Below are 20,173 nucleotides of genomic sequence, written 5' to 3'. Positions count from 1 at the left end.
TTAAAGACCCATCCTTAGGCTCATGGGTCATACAGAACCAGGTGGTGGGCCAGGTTGGGCCCATGGGCCCTAATTTGCTGAGCCCTGCTCTGAAGCACCTTCTAAGCTGTAAGGTACCTTGGAACAGACAAGCCTTCCTCACCGTGCACAATCAGTGCCTCAAACACTGGGGCTCAGCGGCCGCCATGCCCTTGGCCAACTGAAAGCATGGTGTTACTGCTGCCTCAGGTGCGAGGCCTGCTTCTCCCCTTTCCTTCCCCCAGGTGGTGGGCTCCTCCATGCCGCTCATTGGTGACCACCAGGATGAAGACAAACAGCTCATCGTAGAGCTCGTGGTCAACAAGATGGCTCAGGCCCTGCCCCGGCAGCGACAGCGGGATGCCTCCCCTGGCAGAGGCTCCCATGGCCAGGTCAGGCCCCTGGCGCTGAGCTAGTGGCTTGAGCTAGTGTGGGGAGGCCGGCCCTGGGTCATGCTGTGCCATGAAACTGATAATCTGTAGGCTCACAGCATCACCTTTGCACACATGTGGCTGCGATTGCCAGTTGTTTAAAACATTGATAAGCAGCTGCTGCCCTGACTTCCCTGAGCACCTCCCTGCCCCACCCCTGGGAACAGGTCCCCCACCCCACAACCCAGCGTACCCTCAGCTCAGCCACAAGTGGGGCAACACCCAGCGCACAGGGAACCTGTGTCATCATTGGCTGATGCTCCACTGGCTGGTAACTATTTTTAACCTCTCCTGCTCCATTCCTCTGCCGCAGACTCCGTCCCCAGGGGCCCTGCCCTTGGGCCGCCAGACCTCCCAGCAGCCCGCAGGGCCCCCGGCTCAGCAGCGACCCCCACCACAGGGTAAGCGAGAGGATGGCGGTCGCAGTCCCCTCCCTCAGCCCGCCATCTCTTACCCGCTCACTCTCACGTGTGCTCTCTCTCTCCCTCTGTCCCCCAGGCGGCCCTCCACAGCCGGGTCCAGGCCCCCAGCGCCAGGGACCCCCATTGCAGCAGCGCCCGCCCCCGCAGGGCCAGCAGCACCTTTCAGGCCTTGGACCCCCAGCTGGCAGCCCCCTGCCCCAGCGCCTTCCAAGTCCCACCTCAGCGCCCCAGCAGCCCGCGTCCCAGGCCGCGCCGCTGACCCAGGGTCAAGGCCGCCAATCCCGGCCGGTGGCGGGAGGCCCCGGGGCGCCTCCAGCAGCCCGCCCGCCCGCCTCTCCGTCTCCCCAGCGCCAGGCGGGCCCCCCACAGGCTACCCGTCAGACATCCGTCTCTGGCCCGGCTCCGCCAAAGGCCTCTGGGGCCCCACCGGGCGGGCAGCAGCGCCAGGGCCCGCCCCAGAAACCCCCAGGCCCAGCCGGCCCCACACGCCAGGCCAGCCAGGCGGGTCCCGTGCCCCGCACTGGGCCACCCACCACGCAGCAGCCTCGGCCCAGCGGCCCGGGCCCCGCTGGACGTCCCAAGCCACAGCTGGCCCAGAAACCCAGCCAGGACGTGCCGCCACCCGCCACCGCCGCTGCAGGGGGACCTCCGCACCCCCAGCTCAAGTAAGGGGACCCCTACAGCAGCCCTCGCCTTGCTGCTCACAAAGCGGGCCGCTGCCCCAGTAGAGCAGCCCTAGCTCCCTTGCTCCTCAGACCCAGGTCCTATGCAGGGGTCCCACGAACTCTCTCCAGCCTGAGCCAAGCCCTTCCCCCAAGCTTTCGCTCCTCCCGGCCCACCAGAGGCTCCGCACCCCCACCCCAGGAATTTGGTGCCAGAATCCCAGAGAAACTGCACTCAGTTCGAATTCCTCCTCATAGGCCCTGGGAAAGTTTCCTCCTCCAGGGCCTCCCAGGCACCTGGCTGACCCACCCTCTGCAACTTCCTGCCCAGCCCAGAGCCTTCCCTGCCAAACTGGCCCTCCCCCTCCCAACCCATCCCTAAAACTCCTGGCCCGAGTCCTAGTCCTCCTATCATCTGGCTCTTCCCACTCCATCCTCATACTTTTCCTCCTCCTTCACATCCTTCTGGCCCATCTCAGTCTCCCCGCGAATCATCACCCATCTGCCTTTTCTGGTCCATTCCAACTCCCATCCCAGCTCAGACGTCCTCTCTGCCCCACCCAGCTGCTCTGCCTTAGGCTGACTTGCCCAACAGCCTGTACTTGGTCCAAGCCCTTTCTATGCCCTCCTAGACACCTCACCCTTAGACTGGAAACCTCCCTGCTCATCTTCCCCTTTGTGTCAAACTAGCCAAGAATTCACAGAGAAGGTTCTGCCCAGGACTCTTGCCATGAATCCCACACTTCACCCTGGATCCAAGTCCTCCCAGCCTGTCCCAGATCTCGCCTCTCTGGCCCAGGACTCCACCCACTCCACCTGAGTCCTCCCAGCCTTGAGAATCTGTTAGGGTCCAGGTCCACGGTGGCAGGTGGGGAGGTCACAGGCACAGCCCCAGGATCAGAGGGGCAGGGCTGGGGCTGGGCCTGGGGTAACGTTGTGTTTCTCTCCCCTTCCTCCCCTTCCTCTTCCCCCTTCCTCCCACGCCTCCACCTTGTCTCTCTCTAGCAAATCCCAGTCTCTGACCAATGCCTTCAACCTTCCAGAGCCAGCCCCGCCCAGGCCCAGCCTTAGCCAGGACGAGGTGAAAGCTGAGACCATCCGCAGCCTGAGGAAGTCTTTCGCCAGCCTCTTCTCCGACTGATACCCCACTCTGAGAACCCCAAAATCCCTGGGCAACCCTTCTCTGGGCCCTGAATCCATTTCTCACTTTTGGAGTCTCCAAATCCCTTGAGAACCCATCTCCCGGTTCTCCAAGATTCCACCTCTCATTCCTCAAGATCCCCGAGTACCTTGAGAAACCTGACTCCTCCTGGCCCTAAATCCAGTTCTCACATGTGGAATCCCCAAGTCCTTTTAGAACCCCACTCCTGGTCACTTCAGGATCTACTTCTGTTTTAGGACCTCCAGATTCCTGAAGACCTCTGCCCCTGGTTTCCCCAGAGGGCGTTTTCCTTCCTGGAAGTGCCCAAATACCAGGCAACCCATTGCAGAATCCCTTCCTGGAGCCCTGAAGTTCCTGGAAAACCCTATTTTTGGTCCCAAATCTCCCCAGCACACCTATTTCCCATCACAATTTTCCAAATCCCCAAGAAACCCCTACTGTTGAGCCCCTTCCCATGGATCTTCCATCCCTCTGAAGATCCATATCTTCAAATGCCACCCAACACCTAGCCCCACAAGGATTTCCCTTCACCAGCTCCCCTCAACCTCATTCAATACCTTGGGAGCTCCTCCCACTTCCAGGACCCCTCGGTTCCCCCAGGGACCCCCTCCCCAGTTTCCTGCCTCTGACAGCTGTCTTTAAATATGCAAACTCCACCCATCTTCCCAGAATCCTTTGCACACGGAAGGCCAGTGGTCTCCGCTTCCCCACCTTTGCCGTGATGTCTGTGTCTGTGACTGACGTGGCCTCCTTTTGTGCCGTGCTTGGCATATGTGGTCCTCGTTCATCGTGCCGCCTGTGGTGATGCGTGCAGTGACGCTGTTTATATGGTCCGCACCTCCCTCTGACCTCCACTCCTTGCCTGGACTCACCCCACCCCTCAGTGACTCTGAACCCCAAGAGAAGAGTCGGGAAACAAAATAAACAAGCAAAGGCCCAGCAGAATTCTGTGCTTCTTAGTGAAGAAAGAGGGGAGTCCTTGAATGGTGGGGGAGACACAAAAGGGACCCCCCAAAATCCACATGGGGTGCTGGGAACCCCAAAATCCAGTGGAAGGCACATCAGGCACAAACTCCAGAGAGGTTCTGAGTGGAATCCCTGCCACAAATCCCAGCCATTGGAGATGGAGGAGCTCCCAAAATTTAGAAGTATCCCCAAAGCCAAGAGGAAACCAAATGATGGAGGAGACAGGGGGCTCAGTCTTTGGGGGTGTCCCCCAATTCCAGAAGAACTGGAAAAGCACATGGGGACCCCCTCATCTCCCAGGGTGGGGAATGGGGTATCCTGAGGCAGCATCAGGGCAGAGACGAACATTGATTGGCTGGTGGGCAAGGCTCCTTGGCATGGAGGGCTGAGATTGGCTCCCCGGTGGCTTGGGCGGGGCCTAAGGCACAAGGCGGGCTGCGCTGAGTAGGCAGGCAGGCAACTCATCGGCCTGGGTGCGGTGCAAGGAGGGTTCCGAGGCACTCCGCTCAATCTTGGGGAGTGACCGTTGCAGCAGCTCAATTGTGGCCAGGATCTGAGGGCAGGTGGGGGTGAGGAAGGGTGTCTAGAGCCCTATGGGCATCCCAACAGCCCCAGACCCCAGCCTCATGGCGAAACACACACACACACAACACAGCCCCAGAACCCAGCCTCATGGCGAAACACACACACACACACACGCACACACACACACACACACACTCTACCTCTGAGCTTTCATATTCACATCTGCCTCCATCTCAGTCTTCCTCTATCCCAGAGTCACCCACCCAAGGCGTGCAGCCCCCCTACCCAGCCCACCTGGGGGAAGAGGGGCCGCTCCTCCCGCTGGAACTTGAGGCAATCAGACAGCAGGCGCCGCATGGCCTTGGGGCAGTTGCTGGAGATTTTGCTGAGGTCCGGGGACAGATAGCCACGGCCCACCATAAAGATAATCTGGGGGCAGAGGGGGGCAGGAAAGGGGTGATCTGGGGTCAGGGGCTTGGAGGCCCAAGGAATTTTGTATTGAGGGACTTGGAAGGTTCATTTTTAGTGAGCTGGGGTACTGTCAGTATCAAGGCCCAGAGGATTCTCTGTTCTTGAGGACTTGGGAGGATTCTCTGCTTTCAGAACAGAGGGATTTAAATTTGGGGTTGTCAAGGATTGTAGGTATCTGGGGCTCAGAGGATTATAGGCCCACGGGTTTCTAGGAGGCTTAGGGACCTGGAAAGTACTGAGTCTCAGGAAAACATGGAGTTCTGGGTCTGGGGGAGCTTGTACTTCTGTGGGGGTCTGGGGCCTAGAGGGTTCTAGGTATCCCGGCCCTGGGGACTGCTAGATACCCAAGGCCTAGGTGACTGTGGGTGTCCATGACTATTCCAGAAGCACAAAGGGGTTCTGTTTCTGGGGAGAAATGGGATGCTAGGAGAAATGAGATCTGGGCTTTGAGGATCTGGGGAATTTTGAGTACCCAGAGCAGACGACTATAGGCGTCTATGGATACAGAGGGCTTTGGGGTATTTGGGGGCCTTGGGGGATTCTAGGTATAGAGATTTGGGGCATTTTGGACTTCAAAGATTTTTGTCCCAGAGGGCTGTGGATGTGAGAAGAGGGAAGTTGGGGTAGGGGAGACCCAGAGAATTTATTGTAGGTGTCTGGAGCCCAAGGGATTCTGGGAGTCCTTATCCTAGAAAATTTTAGGTTTCTGGCGAAAGTGTGGCATTCATCAGTGCAAAGGAGGGGATGTGGGGTATGGATGCCTGAGGGGATCCCTCAGCCCAGGAAACTGTGGGTAAGGTGTGGGGCTCACCTGGTCACGGCAGCCAATGTGGCTGTAAGGCAGTGAGCCAGTCATAAGCTCGTAGAGCACAACCCCGTAGGCATAGACGTCTGACTGGAAGCTGTAGGGGTTCGGGTCCTGCATACGGATCACCTCAGCTGCCTACAACAGGCCAGACCGGGCAGGGGGACCACGGAGGTCAGCAAATGGCTGGTCCACAGTCCCAGATCCCACTGGCCACACAGGGTACAACTCAGAGCCACCCACACGAGGTGGGACATGAGGAGTCCAGACACCCACATCTGGCACAGGCATCCCCGTCCCCACTTGGCCCCACACACCCCAATCCCGGAGCCCACGTCCCCATGTGCCCCCCATCCAGCCTGGCCCAACTCACCATCCACAGCACAGAGCCTGAGGGCTGCTCCAAGGGCTGGGCCCCGCTCCATCGAGTCTTCACTGTGGCCAAGCCAAAGTCACCAATCTTCACCGTGAGCCCCTCATGTAGGAAGATGTCCGCCAGGGTCAAGGACCACTACAGGGACTCCTAATAGCCATGCCTCTCACCCTGCCTGGGAGGTTCCCATTGGTGCCCCTATACCACTCATCCCTCTGATCCTGACCAGGAGCCCCTTAATATCACGCAAACTATCCACAGTCTTGACGTGGGCAGGGAACGCCTGCTAATGCCCCCCACACTCAGCTCCGCTGTGACTCCTGAACAGGAAGCCCCTCAGAGGGCACCCAAACCCACTATGCCTCTGATGTTGACCATAATGCCCTCCACAACTGTCACACATCAGACTCTAACCAGAGTCCCCAAGAACAGTATCTGAACCAGCCACACCTCTGACTTCTAAGAGACTGCCATTAAAGACCCCTCGCTGGCCACAGCTCTGCCACCTGGCAAGGAGCTCTGGGACACATGCCCCTCCCTTGTAATTCCGAGAACCCCCACAAGAGGCATCCTTCTAAGCCCTTAACGCCCCCACCTCAACCCCAGCCCAGGGACAGATAGATACTGTTAGACTTGAGATCTCGGTGGATGATGTTCTTGGCATGGAGGTAGCTGTGGGGGTGGAGGCAGGTGGTGGATTGGCTGGGGGTTACCTCATTTTCCCCACCCTTTCCCCCCACCCCTCCCCAGGCTGGGAGGCTCACTCCATGCCCTGGGCAGTCTGCCGGGCCACGTCGATGAGCTGGACCATGTCGAAGCGTGTGTCGGCCACATGCAGGTGATGGTAGAGGCTGGAGCCCTCACACCACTGTGTGATGATGGCAAATCCCGGCCGGGTCATGAAGCCCATAAACAGCAAGATGTTGACATGTCGTGTCTTCCTGCAGGCAGGGAGGGCAGTGTCAGAGGTGGGGAGGAAAAATAGTGACTGTCACTTACCGAGCATCAGGAATGGCACTGTTCTTTACCTTCTTCGGTCATTCATTTTCACCCTGTCTTTTGGGGCACTCAGGACCAGAGCATTGCCAGATTCCATGAATTTGTGAGATGTGTTTACTGGGCTATGATTCTCTGCTGTGGGCTTATATGCGGAGCTTCCCCATCCGAGTCTCCCAACGAAAGCAGGAGGGAGGAATTGCTGCCCCTCCCCCTCCCCGCCTACAGCAGCATTTCTAATCATTAACATCCCCCACCCCTCTGACTCTGACCATTACCTGGGTCTGTGACCATCTCACAGATGAGAAGGTAGAATGCCAACCTTCCTCACTGATTTATCAATATAATATGGATAGATGCAGGATTAAAATATTGGTGATATGTGATGATTAGAGCCTGTTCAGCAGCATGAGAAGCTTAGAGGTAAAGAGCTTGGAGTCTGGACTCATGTTCAAATCTAGGCCTCACCAGGTACTCAAGGTACAACCTTGGGAAAGACATTTAACTTCTCTGGGCCTCATGTTCCTCAACTGTAAAACTGATCACTGCATTAGCTACCTTATTCTCTGTAACACAATTGTGCCCATTTGACAGAGAGGAAAAGCCCATGCCGGCATCCCCAGGGTTGGTAGAAGCTATCCAGTACTACCTGTAGTATATAGGTATACAGTACTATGCTACATAGTAACTATAGCAGCAAAAAGGAGACACCTGGCTTTCTTAGCGTGACTAGATGAATACTGTATTGATTGCATATTATAGCAATTATAATAATTAAGCAATGATTAGATTATGGTGATGATAATATTGTTTAAATCAAGGTATTAGAATTAATGAATAACAAGAACCAACACTATAAACAGAACATTACCATTGTAGTCCAAGCAGAGGGGAAGGAAAGATGGAAGACTTCCTGGCAATGCAGTAACAAGAATGGTGGCCCACACACAGACCCAGTTCGCAGCAGGCAAATGTGAAGACCCACATTTTGGAGGCAGAATCATTCATTAATAACCCAAACACAAACAACTGCATGATCACAGGTCCTCTAAACATACTAATTTCCCAGAGGGGAAAGGGACGCCCTTCACAGAGAAACAACTTCTGGTGATGGTTTAACAACACAAACACAGGTGATGTCCAGGAAGCACTCCAAGCATGGCCTTTTCCCAGAGAGATGCCAAGGCCGGGCCTGCCACCCCCATCCACGCACACATGCCACCTCACCTGAGCACCTGCATCTCATTCTTGAAAGCCTGGGCCTGCTCAGCTGTGGGCTGGGACACCTTGAGCACCTTCACGGCCACATCTCCATGCCACCGCCCTCGAAACACAGTGCCAAACGAGCCCGTCCCGATCCTCTTCAGCAGCTGCACCTCACTGGGTGGTACCTCCCAGTAATAGCCTGAGTCCCGGTACCCCAGGTTCTTCTGTGGGCCAGATGGGTGGCATCTAAGAGGCCTGCCCACATCCCTCATCCCACGTCACTCAGCCTTGGTGGCCCCAAAAGGATCCCCCTCGAGCATACCACTTTCTTCTTGTCATCGGCCAAGGACTTCCGCTCGCGCTGCTCTACTGGTGACTTGGAATGTGGGGACTTCCTCCCCGAGGACACGCTGGCTGGGCTGGGGCTCCCCCGGGGGGTTCCGTCACTACCTCCTCTACTACTGGCAGCTGCAGTTGCAGAGAGGATGTGAATGGAGGTAAGTGGGGCGGCGGGGGTCAGGGTACAGGCACGGGGGACTCACCATCAGTGCTGAAACTCTGGCCAGTGAGCTAGAAGAAGAGGGACAGGAGTCAAAAAGAGGGCATGGAGGCCAACAGGGATGGCGCTCCCCTCTGCCCTGTGGTCCCCGGCATTGTCCCCCACAGCACCAACCTGGATGAGGTTGGAGTCCATGGGGGCCGTGGTGCTGACCATATGGACGTTGGGAGTGGACGTGGAGCGGATGCGCTGTAGGGGGGCATTGGCTGGGGCAGGGAAGGGGAAGTGCTCCGGGTCACAGTGCTGGGTGCAGGGGCTGCCAGGGGAAAGGCTGTGAAATCACTGCCAGGAATCAGAGAACCGAGAAAGCCCCCCATCCCACCCCCAGCCATAAACATGCATTTAGCTCACACAGAGCGAATGTCCACTGGCAGTACTATTATTCATTGCTTCAAGAAACATTTATTGAGTGCCTGCTGTGTGCCAGATACCATTCTAGGTGGTGGAGATAAAACTGTAAAACAAAATAACAGTTCTTGCCCTGGTGGGGCTGAAATAAAAAACAAATATATAATATGCCTGATGGTGATAGGTGCAATAAAGAAAAATAGTAAAGCAAAATAAGGAGACACAAAGTGTTCCTAGAAAGTGTCAGGAAAGGCTTCTCTGAGGAGGAGGTGACAATGGAGTAAACGCCTAAAGGCAGGATAGCAGGCCACACAGATAGTGGTGAAAGGGGAATGTATCATATTTTATAATTATATATTATAATTACATGTACTCTTCAAATGTTATATAATATGTATCATCTATATAAAAATGGCAATGTTTTAAAATATATCACCATATTCTGTTATACATACATGTTATACATGATATATGCTAAACATATTGTAAAGTTACAAAAATACGTTAATGTCCCCTTCACTATCCTGAAATGAAACTCAAAGGTAATTAATGCACATACACTCATAATTTAAAATAATACCCTAACTTTATTTTATGTATCATATAAACATGTATGATGTTCTACATTATATAAAATTATGTAATACAACATGATACAATAACATAAATATACCATAAAATATGCACATCATAAAATATATATTAGAGCAATAATATATTTTAATATAGCTATAGTTTTGTATAATATTTAACATAAAAAAGCAATAAAAGTGAAGTAATTTATGATAAAATAATACATATTTCAAAATGGAAAGGCTTGAGTATGATTATACTAGAATACAAGAATTAGCAAAGTAGTTAGATGCTTATAAATATATTTATAATTAATAATAAAAAAATTGATTATTTACACTGTACCAGATCCTATTCTAGGCACTGAACATGTCTTAACTCATTTAAGCCTCACCAGAACCTTATATGGTAGAAAGTATCATTATCCCCTCTTTACAGATGAGAAAACTGAGGCCCAGAGAAATGAGGTGACTTGCCCAAGGTCCCAGTTTCATGCCCTTACTCACACTTGTAGGTGCTCAATAAATGTTTGTCAAGTAAACAAATGAATAAAGTATGGCTCGTGGTCTACAAGAGCCCCGAGATCTTTTTCTCCCCCAGCAGCCCTTCAGCTAAGGCATCCCTACCTGGGACCCTGGGGGGTTAGCAACTCATTCAGGGGGCGGTTCGAGGGAGCTTCATGCTGTCTGGAGCCGCCGGACAAATCCTGGACACTGTGGTAGAACCTTGAGGGCATGAAGGGTATAAAGCAAGGGGACACGGGTCAGCTGTCTGTAAGGGCCTTGTGGCTGGGCCTCTGTGCTCCCCATCCCCCCACCCACCGCAGGCTGGGCTCACTGTTGGCGGTTGGTACTCATGTCAACACAGACTGTGGGGACCTTGGAGGAACAATGCTGGTGGAACTTGTAGCCACAGGTTTGGCAACGGAAGCCATGGAACAGAAACTTAAGGCAGAAGTCACAGAACGCCAGGCTGAAGAAGGTCTTCCGTACCTGATGCCGCAGAGCAGGGAGGTTTGAGACCTGGTCAAGGACACCCCCCACCATAGTCCACCCCCACCATCCACCCTGCACTCACAAAATTGTGCATAGTCAGCGGGACATCTTCAAGGACCTCGACAATGAGCTCCTCGCCATCCAGGGGAGCGATGGCTGTGTCCCAGGCAGTGACCGTCTTTCGTCTGCAGGGGGCATGGAAAGGAATGAGTGGGAGATTGGGCAGGGGCCATGGGGAGGCAGGGAAGCCCCACAAGTCCCTCCAAGCCTGCTACCCACAGGGTCATGTCTGGCATGTTTAATTCTCATTATAGCAACTCTAGAAATTAGTCACTATCCTTGCCCCAACTTTACAGATGGGGAAACAGGCTCAGAGGGATAAAGTGATTGGCGCTGGGCCACAAGGGTAATGAGAGGCAGGACGGTGTGAAGAGTCCATGCTCTGAAACGGAAGGGGAGAAGCAAATGAAACTAAACAACTACATCTTAGAAGTGCTAAGCCAGCCCCTGAAAAGGGGGCTGAGGAGGCACTGAAAAAACAAATAAAGTGCAGTGTGTGAACTGCATCAAAAATTAAGGAACCCCACGAGAGAGGAATAAATAAAGTCAGCAAGACCCAACTCAGCAGACAGAGAATGGGGAAAATGAGGAAGAAGAGAGCTGATGAAGTCATGACATCGTGAAAAGACAAAATAGATGAAATCTGGGCAGAAGTGATGGACCAGGGTGAGGACTTGGGGGCCAGGGGAGAATGAGTTGCTGACCTTACAGGCCAATAAACCAATGAAGTAACAAAACAAAAGATGGATGAACTCATAGATTACTTGAACTACAGTAGTCCTCCCTTATCTGTGGTTTCACTCTCCATGGTTTCAGTTACCTGTGGTCAACCGGGTGGGAAAGTATTAAATTGAAAATTGCAGAAATAAACAATTCGTAAGTTTTAAATTGCATGCATTCTGAATAGCGTGATGAAATCCTGCACCATCCCACCCAGGATGTGAATCATCTCTTTATCTAGCAGATCCACACTGTCTACGCTACCGCCCATCACTTAGTAGCCTGCTCAGTTATCAAACAACTGACTCAATATCATAGTGGCTGTCTTCAAGTGACCGCCATTTTACTTAATAATGGCCCCAAAGAACAAGAGTAGTGTTGGTGGCAATTCGGACATGCCAAAGAGAAGCTGTAAAGTGCTTCCTTTAAGCAAAAAGGTAAAGGTGCTTGACTTAAAAGAAAATCATATGCTGAGGTTGCTGAGATCTACTGTAACAAAGAATCTTCCATCTTTAGAATTGTGAAGAAGGAAAAATAAATTCATGCTAGTTTTGATGTCATACCTCAAATTGCAAAAGTGATGGCCGGAGTGCATGATACGTGCTTAGTTAAGACGGAAAAGGCATTACATTTATGGGTAGAAGACGAGAATAGAAACATGTTCCGACTGATAGCAATTGGGTTCGGTACTATCTGTGGTTTCAAGCATCCACTGGGGGTCTTGGAACATGTACCCTGCAGATAAGGGGGGACTAAAGACTAAGGGAAGACTAATGGAAGACTCTGTGATAAAGTACAGAAGGAATCAAATGACTGAGGAGGGGATGGGAGGTGGGACACCCAGTGGGTGGGCGTGGGGCTGCCACACTCACCCCTTGATGAGTCGGTAGACCACACAGCAGTCCTGATTTAGACCCCGCACCTTCAGGGCCTTGTCTAGAGAGTCGTAGACACTCATGCCATCCCGGACAGTCACCTGTGTGTATGTGCAGATGTAGGGGTCCTCAATGCCCAACAGAAGCCGCAGCTGATGTTCCCATCCTTCTGCAAAGGCCTCCCCCAACTGTTGTCACCCTTTTGATCCCAGAGTTACAACTGGGTCCATCCACAGCCCCTGCCATGTTGCTTCCATGACTCACCACCGTGCGTTGCTTGTTGGGCAGGTACACTTTGACAGTGCCCACTGCCCGGGATGGCTCGGCCCCATTGGCAGGGGGGCCCCGTGGTGGCTCCATGGAGCCTTAGATTTTGTCAAGATGGGCTGAGGTGGGGCTGGGCAGGTGCCATGGGGCTCCTACAAGAAGGCAGACAGAAGAATTCAGAGGTCCAATAATGATAGTCTAGAAGCAAAGTGGCAGGGGACAAAATAAAATTCAAAGTCCAGGCTCCTGTCGCCCCCTGCAGCCTAATTTTCAAACGACAGCCCAAGAGATCCTGCTCACATCTGAAGTCCTTCCAGTTCCTCCTCTGCTCAGACCCTCCTGTTGCTTGTCTTACTCTTGAGTGCCAAGGTCTCAGCTTCACTGCACAGGGTTGGGCGGGAGAGAACAGGGAAGGGGAACAGAGCATATTGTCCTGGAGGGTACAGGAGCACACAAGACGCTGTGCTGGGGACCAATGGGGAAGTCAGTACACACTGCACTGAGCTGTCAGGTACATAAGAAACACGAACAGAATGTCCTGTTTTTTTTTTTTTTCTTTTCTTTTTTTTTTTTTTTTTTTTTGATGGAGTTTCGCTCTTATTGCCCAGGCTGGAGTGCAATGGCACGGTCTCAGCTCACTGCAACCTCCACCTCCCAGGTTGAAGCCATTCTCCCGCCTCAGCCTCCTGAGTAGCTGGAACTACAGGCGCGTGCCACCACGCCCAGCTAGTTTTTTGTACTTTTAGTAGGGACAGGGTTTCACCATGTTGGCCAGGCTGGTCTCGAACTCCTGACCTCAGGTGATCCACCCGCCTCAGCCTCCCAAAGTGTCCTGGCTTTTTAACAGAGAACGGGGGAAATGCCAGATACTGTGGTGAGGGAGGAGTCGCAGGCAGGGTGATGGGAAAGAAAAGATTATCAGATACTGCCCTCAGTTTGGGGAAGATGGAGGCTGCACCAAACATGTCCTTAAAGGGCATTGTGGACATCCCTAAGCCCTGGGGTGTAATGTTGATGTTAGGACCACAGACACCGTGTTAGGTGGCTAATGGAAGTCCCAAGACTCTATGATGAGGAATTCATAGTGAGGGGGTCACTACATACTATGCGGAAGGGAGATGTAACAGGCGTCACTAGGGGCTGTAATGGGGAGAAGGGTGGAAATGGAAATGACCAGACATTGAGCCGAACCGGGGAGGTAATGATGGACCACCAGACATTGTCATAGCAAAAGGAGAAGGAAGGTATGGTGTTGCGGGGAGAAAAATGGAGGTAAAGAGGGAGCTCCAAAATTCTCCTTGACAACCTGTGAGGGGTCACAGGCACATTACTGGTCTAAACTGAATGAGGGATCATGGAAGGCGGTTACAGAGGCGAGAATCTTGACATTCTCCCGGGGGGGGGGGGGTCAGACACTGATCCAGAATAAGGAAACCGGGGAGTGAACCGCGTTTCCACACACTCCCCGCAGTTGGTAAGTAAAGGTCATTGGACACCTTAGGGGGGTTAAGACGGAATCCCGGCACCACTCGGTCGGGTCCCGCCTACCAAAGGGCTTCCGGCTCTGCGCAGGCGCACCACCACTAGCAGCGGGCGAAACCATCACCCGCAGCCTTGCCCGCCTATTCCTGTTACCCACCCCACCCCCGCTGTCGACGATGGTCTCGCCCCGGGTCAAACCACTCCTCCGGTTCCGGGCAGGGGACGCCGGGGCCCAGGCGCAGCCATCCTGGAGCTGAGCTTTCGGTCCGAGCTCCCTGCCCGTGCCCAGCAGCCCCTCCAGAAACCGAGCCCTCCCGGGCCCGCCCTCACCTGTCACGCCGCTACAGCCGCCGCCGCCTCCATCTTGGGCCTCTCTTCTTGTTTCCTCACAGAGTCCGCCTCCGCCGCCTCTCGGACTCTCGTTATTGGCTCTGCGGGACTCAGCCTTTCACTCTTATTGGATCAGGGTCACGTCCGTCAAGGCAAGACCAACGGAATGTGAGTCGTGTTCCGGATTAGGAGGGGCCGCCTGAAACGTCAAGATCTGGGGCAAGCGCACGTCCTGACTCGCGCAGGCGCAGTTGAGGCAAGACCTGCGTGTCTAGGGCTTTAACCCCAATAGTGGCATAGAAGTATAAAGCAGAACTTTTTAAGGTCATTTGGGGCTGACCTTAGGGCTTTGGCATCTGGGCGGAGAAATCCTTAAGTACCCTTTTTGGGCCAGTGCCCTAAGCACCCTTTTATGATTTTCCTGTGTCTCAGTTTTACCATCTTTGAAATGGGTTGGAATCAGAACAAATGATCGGCGATGTTCACCAGCTCTAGGAGACTGTAGTTCATAGCCTTTGAGGACAGCGGGTCTCTGGTGTGGCGGGGGCTGGGGGACTGGCCCTAGGAGGGGCGGCCTGCTGTCTGGGAGGCTTCCTTTAGGAATGGGGTTGATTAGGACTATGAAAAACTAGTCACAGGTGGCCAGGTGAAGAGGGAAGTGCGGACCTGGAACGGAGCACGATGCCAGTCAATGTGTGGAGGTATTGTGGGGTAAACACAAATTTTTAAAAATCGAATTTTCCCTGGTGTCAAAAAAGAAAGACGTCTGTCTTAGAGCATTTCCTTTAGAAAACTTGTAACTGTAAAATTTTCTCTGTCCCTTTGAGATGTATGTAAGTCTTTTAAAAAGCTAAATCTCTTGCCAGTTTTACATCCCCGGAATGTTTTTCTTAAGAGCCTTGTAGCCATCTCTTTGAAATGTAAACATCAATGAAAATAGCACCCCTGTCTTTCCCTGCCTTCATGGGAATTTGATCTGCGTGCCTGGCTTCAAGTTATTACCTGCTTGTCATAGAGATAGGAGTTTTCGTTTTCCTTTGGATAAAGGCAATTAACTAACACAGGTAGCCACCCTAATTACCAGGTGAATTTGGGATGAAGTATGTGTACCAAATGGTGCTGTCAGGTTTCTTGAGCACAAGTTATTGTTTGAGAATATGTTTGTAATGGGCTGTATCTGCCTGCTACATAAACGGATGAGATTTCTTTCTGTCTTTGAAACCTCTTTAGCAGATTGTTTGTGATGTGCATCACCGTGTGGTGTAATGCTTATTCAGTTATAAAACTTTCCATGCATGCCGGATGCGGTGACTGATGCCTGTAATCCCAGCACTCTGGGAGGCCAAGGCGGGCGTATCACTTGAGGCCAGGAGTTCGAGACCAGCCTGGCCAACATGGCGAAACTCCGTCTCTACTAAAAATGCAAAAAAAAAAAAAAAAAAAAAAAAAATCAGTTGGGCGCGGTGGCGCGTGCATGTAATCCCAGCTACCTAGAATGCTGAGGCAGGAGAATCACTTGAACCCAGGAGACAGAGATTGCAGTGAGCCAAGATCATGCCACTTGCCACTTGCACTCCAGCCTGGGTGACAGAGTGACCCTGTCTCAAAAAAAAAAAAAAAAAAAAACCTTTTCATTCTTGTCTACTTTGTGGAGAGGATTCATTGGGTTGGCACGAGATTCTCTTTTTAATTATTTCCCCAACACCATGAATGGCCTGTTGTGTTTCAAGTGACTGCATTCTCCTGTTTGGAGATTTAGCATCCTTTGGCAATGTAATGGGAAAGATCAGAGGAAGGTCATAGGTGAGGGGGGGCCTCAACATATTTCAGTCTGTATTTATCACATGGCTTTCTCTGCCTATAAGAAGGAAGACAGAAGTTCTGCCTACTGGCCTCCCATATAATTTCCATTTCCCAACTCCCCTTTTCTTTTCTTTTCTTTTCTTTTTTTTTTTTTTTTGAGACAGAGCCTTGCTCTGTCACCCAGGCTGGAGTACAGTGGCAAGATCTTGGCTCACTGCAACCTCCGCCTCCTGGGTTCAAGTGATTCTCCTGCATCAGCCCCCTGAGTAGCTGGGACTACAGGCGCCCATGACCATGCCCGGCTAATTTTTATATTTTTAGTAGAGACGGGATTTCACTATGTTGGCCAGGCTGGTCTGAAACTCCTGACCTCAAGTGATCTGCCCACCTCGGCCTCCCAAAGTGCTGGGATTACAGGCTTGAGCCACCACACTTGGCCCCAACTCCACTTTTCTATTCGGATCTTCACCATTCAATGGCTAAAAAAAATTTTTTTTTTTTTTAGAGACAGGATCTCACTATGTTGCCCAGGCTGGTGTCGAGCTCCTGGCCTCATTCTCCCAACACTCTAGAATTACAGGCGTGAGCCACCATGCCCAACTCCAATGGCTAGAATTAAAAAGACTGACAATACTACGTATTGATGATAATGTAGAGCAATTGGAACTTTCATACATTGCTATTGGGAGTGTAAAGTGGCACAAGCACTTTAGAAACAGTTTGGCAGTTTCATATAAAATTAAACATACACCTGCCATGCAATTCAGCAATCTCATTCCTAGGTATTTACTCTAGAGAAATGAAAACACATGTCCAATGGTGTGCTGGTAAATGTTTAACAACCAACTCTCCAGGAAGAAAATAGCTCTGATTTGTACTGTCCCCATGGCTTATTTCAGGCTACCAATATGACAGTTGCTGAACCAGATTTAAAAGAGATGCACAAAATCCGCTCTGGTGAGCCAGCTACAACATGCTACTATTACAATATGTCTGCACAAAAACTTGTATGCAAATGTTCAGATTAGCTTTTTCATAATAGCAAAAAACTGGAAACAGCCCAGGTGTCCAGAAACAGAACTGACAAAGAAATACAACACGGGATTATGGAATACTACTCAGCAATGAAAGGGAACAAATTACTGACATATAGGAAGAGCACAGATGAATCTCGTAGACATGGGGCCAAATGAAAAAAGCCAGACACAAAAGAGAAATACTGTATTCCACCCGTATGAAATCTAAACCAGGCAAAACTAATCTATAGTAAAGGAAATCACATTAGATGTTGTTTTGAGGGAGAATGACTGGGAAGTGCATTAAAGAACTTTTGCAGGTGATTGGAATGTTCCGTATGCATTTGTCAGAACTCATTGAACTCTATTTTTATTATATCTTTTTTTTTTTATTTTTGAGACAGAGTCTGGCTCTGTCACCCAGACTGGAGTGCAGTGGCACGATCATGGCTCACTGCGCCTTGACCTCCTGGGCTTAAGTAATTCTCCCACCTCAGCCTCCCAAGTAGCTGGGATTACAGGCATGCACCACCACACTCAGCTAATTTTTAAAATTTTCTGTGGAGATGGAGTCTCACTATGTTGCCCAGGCTGTTCTTAAACTCCTGGGCTCAAGTGATCCTCCCACCTCGGCCTCCCAAAGTTCTGGGATTACAGGCATGAGCCACCTTGCCCGGCCTCGTTGAACTCTATACTGAAAATGGATATATTTTGCTTTATGTGTAATATACCAGAATAAGAACTGCATGGCAAAAAAAAAGAAAGAAAGAAGAAGAAGGCCTCAAACATAATTCTAAACATTTGTCTTACAGATTCTTATTGGTTAGAGAAATTATTTTGAAAAAATTCTTTTTTCTGAAATTAAATCCCTAGACCCTGAATCTCCATCTCTCACTGCAGGAGCCCTGGCAAACACCTCAGTGCCAGTGGGGTCAGGAACAACTCCTGTTTGGAGCTCAGTGAGGGGCTTTGGGGAGGGGAATAGGGGAGTGCATTTTACATTTCAATTCACTTAAATATTTAATTTGTTTAAAAACTTCAATTTCTAGGCAGTATTTGAAGACAGACCTCTGGCTCCATCGTGCAACGTTTACAAAAAGATGAGAAAAATGCCAGCAAAAGCTCATTGCTTTTGCAGGATAGGGAGAAGGAGGGGAAGGGTGGGGGACACAACCCACTCAAAGGCAATGCTTTCTCCCCCAAGGACTCATAGACTCACTTCACACCCATCTCAACTGGCACTTCAGCCAAGTACCTTACAGGTACCTGACACTTTAAAGCATGAAGTCCTTTAAAGTGATTTAGGTTTGGTTTTCTTTTGTTTTGCGACAGAGTCTCGCTCTGTCATCCAGGCTGGAGTGCAGTGGTGCAATCACAGCTCACTGCGGCCTCGACCTCCTGGGCTCAAGCGATCCTCCCAGAAAGCTGGGACCAGACGCATGTCACAGCGCCTGGCCTTCTTGATTTTTTTGTCATTATCATCACCACCATATTTAAACCATTAGAAGTACCATGTATTAAGACAAAAATTAAAACCCAAACTACTTGATTATAGTTTTCTGACATCCCCCTTGTAATTATCCATCTGGAAAAAAATGTAAAGTTATCAAAGTACTTGTCGATTTTTATTGTTGTTCATTATAAAGTCTCAGAAACATGTCTGAAAAATTTTTAAAATCTGAAGTGTTCACCGACTGCCGTTGTAATGCTACTTTTATAGCTGAGGACATTAAGGTTCAGGCTGCCCTAACCAGAGGGGAAAAGGAGAGAGTGCTCCAAGACTTCGTTTGATAAAAAAGTGTTTGACAAGGGTGCGGGCCATGGGCACCTCCTTAAGGAATCCCAGATCCACCCAGCAGTCCTGCGTGCTTGGGGACCTCCTCTAAAACGTGCCACTCTCATTTTCCAAAGCCGCCGACTTCACCGGCCCCTGCTGCGGCCTGGAGAGCGCCATCTCTGGGACCCCATCCCACCGCTGCCCTCTCAGCTGTTCATTTCGGGGGAGTTGACCGTGCATACACATTTCTCTGAGACCGGGAACACAGGTTTGACTCAGGCTAACCCAGGGAGCCTCTCTCCGCAACAGGCCCCCGAACAGGCAGCGAGATCTGCCAATAGCAGTGCAGTAGAAGGCGGGCCTTGGGATACCCCGGGCATTGATAGGCTCTACTTCACCACGGAGCCACTGACAGACCAATAGCTATGCACAGGAGGTGGCCAATGGGAGGTGTGTGGGCCTGAGACCGGCTAGAAACAAGGAACTTAATGTTGCTTTTAAATTAGTGATGAGGCAACAGTAATTGTTCCATCGAAATCCTTGATAAAAGTAGAGTGTGGAAGTTTCCACTTCTGTACATTCCTGGAAGGGATTTTTAATATACAACCCTGGGGGGAGAGGTGTAGGAAATTTACAAGTAAGTGAATTTAACCATGACTTTTTAACTGTTCTTATTAAAAAGTCTTTCTTAGCAAAATTCATTGAGTAGTAATTTCAATTTGCTATCCCTATGAAAAACACACCATTTAACCGACAGAGTTTTATTTTTTATTTTTGGAGACGGAGTCTCACTCTGTCGCCCAGGCTGGAGTACAGTGGCAAGATCTCGGCTCAGTGCAAGCTCTGCCTCCCGGGTTCACAGCATTCTCCTGCCTCAGCCTCCCAAGTAGCTGGGACTACAGCGTGCGCCACCACGCCCGGTTAATATTTTGTATTTTAGTGAGACAGGGTTTCACCATGTTGCCCAGGCTAGTCTCGAACTCCTGAGCTCAGGCAATATGCCTGCCTTGGCCTCACAAAGTGCTAGGATTACAGGCGTGAGCCAGCACGCCCGGCCTGTTTGTTTTTTTTAAGCTCATTGTATGTTATATAGGGTACCTCCATATTTTCATAAAATTAAACAAAAGTGCAGGCTGACTTTGGGAGGCCGAGGCGGGTGGATCACGAAGTCAGGAGATCGAGACCATCCTGGCTAACACAGGTGAAACCCCTTATCTATTAAAAATACAAAAAAACTAGCCGGGCATGGTGGTGGACACCTGTAGTCCCAGCTACTCAGGAGGCTGAGGCAGGAGAATGGTGTGAACCCGGGAGGCGGAGTTTGCAGTGAG

At 51.1% G+C, this 20,173-nt stretch overlaps 2 protein-coding genes across 6 annotated transcripts in view; one reads left to right on the top strand and one right to left on the bottom strand.

Annotated features, from left to right (window-relative positions):
* The window catches only part of SYN1 (synapsin I), a 47,848-nt gene extending 44,208 nt beyond the window's left edge, over positions 1 to 3,640 (top strand). Inside the window, exons 10-13 of one of the 2 annotated variants that reach the window (XM_054471518.2) lie at positions 264 to 410; positions 763 to 850; positions 948 to 1,536; positions 2,577 to 3,640. In XM_054471518.2, coding sequence (XP_054327493.1) covers positions 264 to 410; positions 763 to 850; positions 948 to 1,536; positions 2,577 to 2,604 — 852 coding nt within the window. In that variant the 3' untranslated portion in view covers positions 2,605 to 3,640. Of the gene's footprint in view, positions 1 to 263; positions 411 to 762; positions 851 to 947; positions 1,537 to 2,538 lie in introns of both variants that reach the window. The other variant, XM_054471517.2, reaches the window with a different exon arrangement.
* Positions 3,630 to 14,336, bottom strand: ARAF (A-Raf proto-oncogene, serine/threonine kinase). Of its 4 annotated transcripts, none has more exons than XM_063660199.1 (17): positions 14,247 to 14,307; positions 12,735 to 12,815; positions 12,432 to 12,586; positions 12,165 to 12,268; positions 10,595 to 10,697; positions 10,355 to 10,509; positions 10,144 to 10,242; positions 8,711 to 8,867; positions 8,580 to 8,607; positions 8,360 to 8,505; positions 8,059 to 8,261; positions 6,600 to 6,776; positions 6,461 to 6,507; positions 5,836 to 5,954; positions 5,469 to 5,600; positions 4,481 to 4,615; positions 3,630 to 4,214 (listed from the first exon to the last, which is right to left on the bottom strand). In XM_063660199.1, the coding sequence occupies exons 3-17, from the start codon at positions 12,525 to 12,527 to the stop codon at positions 4,080 to 4,082; spliced, it is 1,836 nt and encodes a 611-aa protein (XP_063516269.1). In that variant the 5' UTR covers positions 12,528 to 12,586; positions 12,735 to 12,815; positions 14,247 to 14,307; the 3' UTR covers positions 3,630 to 4,079. The 4 variants fall into 4 exon arrangements, with proteins under 4 accessions (XP_063516269.1, XP_054327494.1, XP_063516268.1 ...); XM_054471519.2 differs by having other exon boundaries at positions 8,711 to 8,852; XM_063660198.1 differs by lacking the exon at positions 12,735 to 12,815 and having other exon boundaries at positions 14,247 to 14,336.
* Positions 14,337 to 20,173: the final 5,837 nt, after the last annotated feature.

Source organism: Pongo pygmaeus, chromosome X (assembly GCF_028885625.2).
Source record: "Pongo pygmaeus isolate AG05252 chromosome X, NHGRI_mPonPyg2-v2.0_pri, whole genome shotgun sequence".
NCBI lineage: Eukaryota > Metazoa > Chordata > Mammalia > Primates > Hominidae > Pongo > Pongo pygmaeus.
This window is presented reverse-complemented; position numbering and strand designations above follow the sequence as displayed.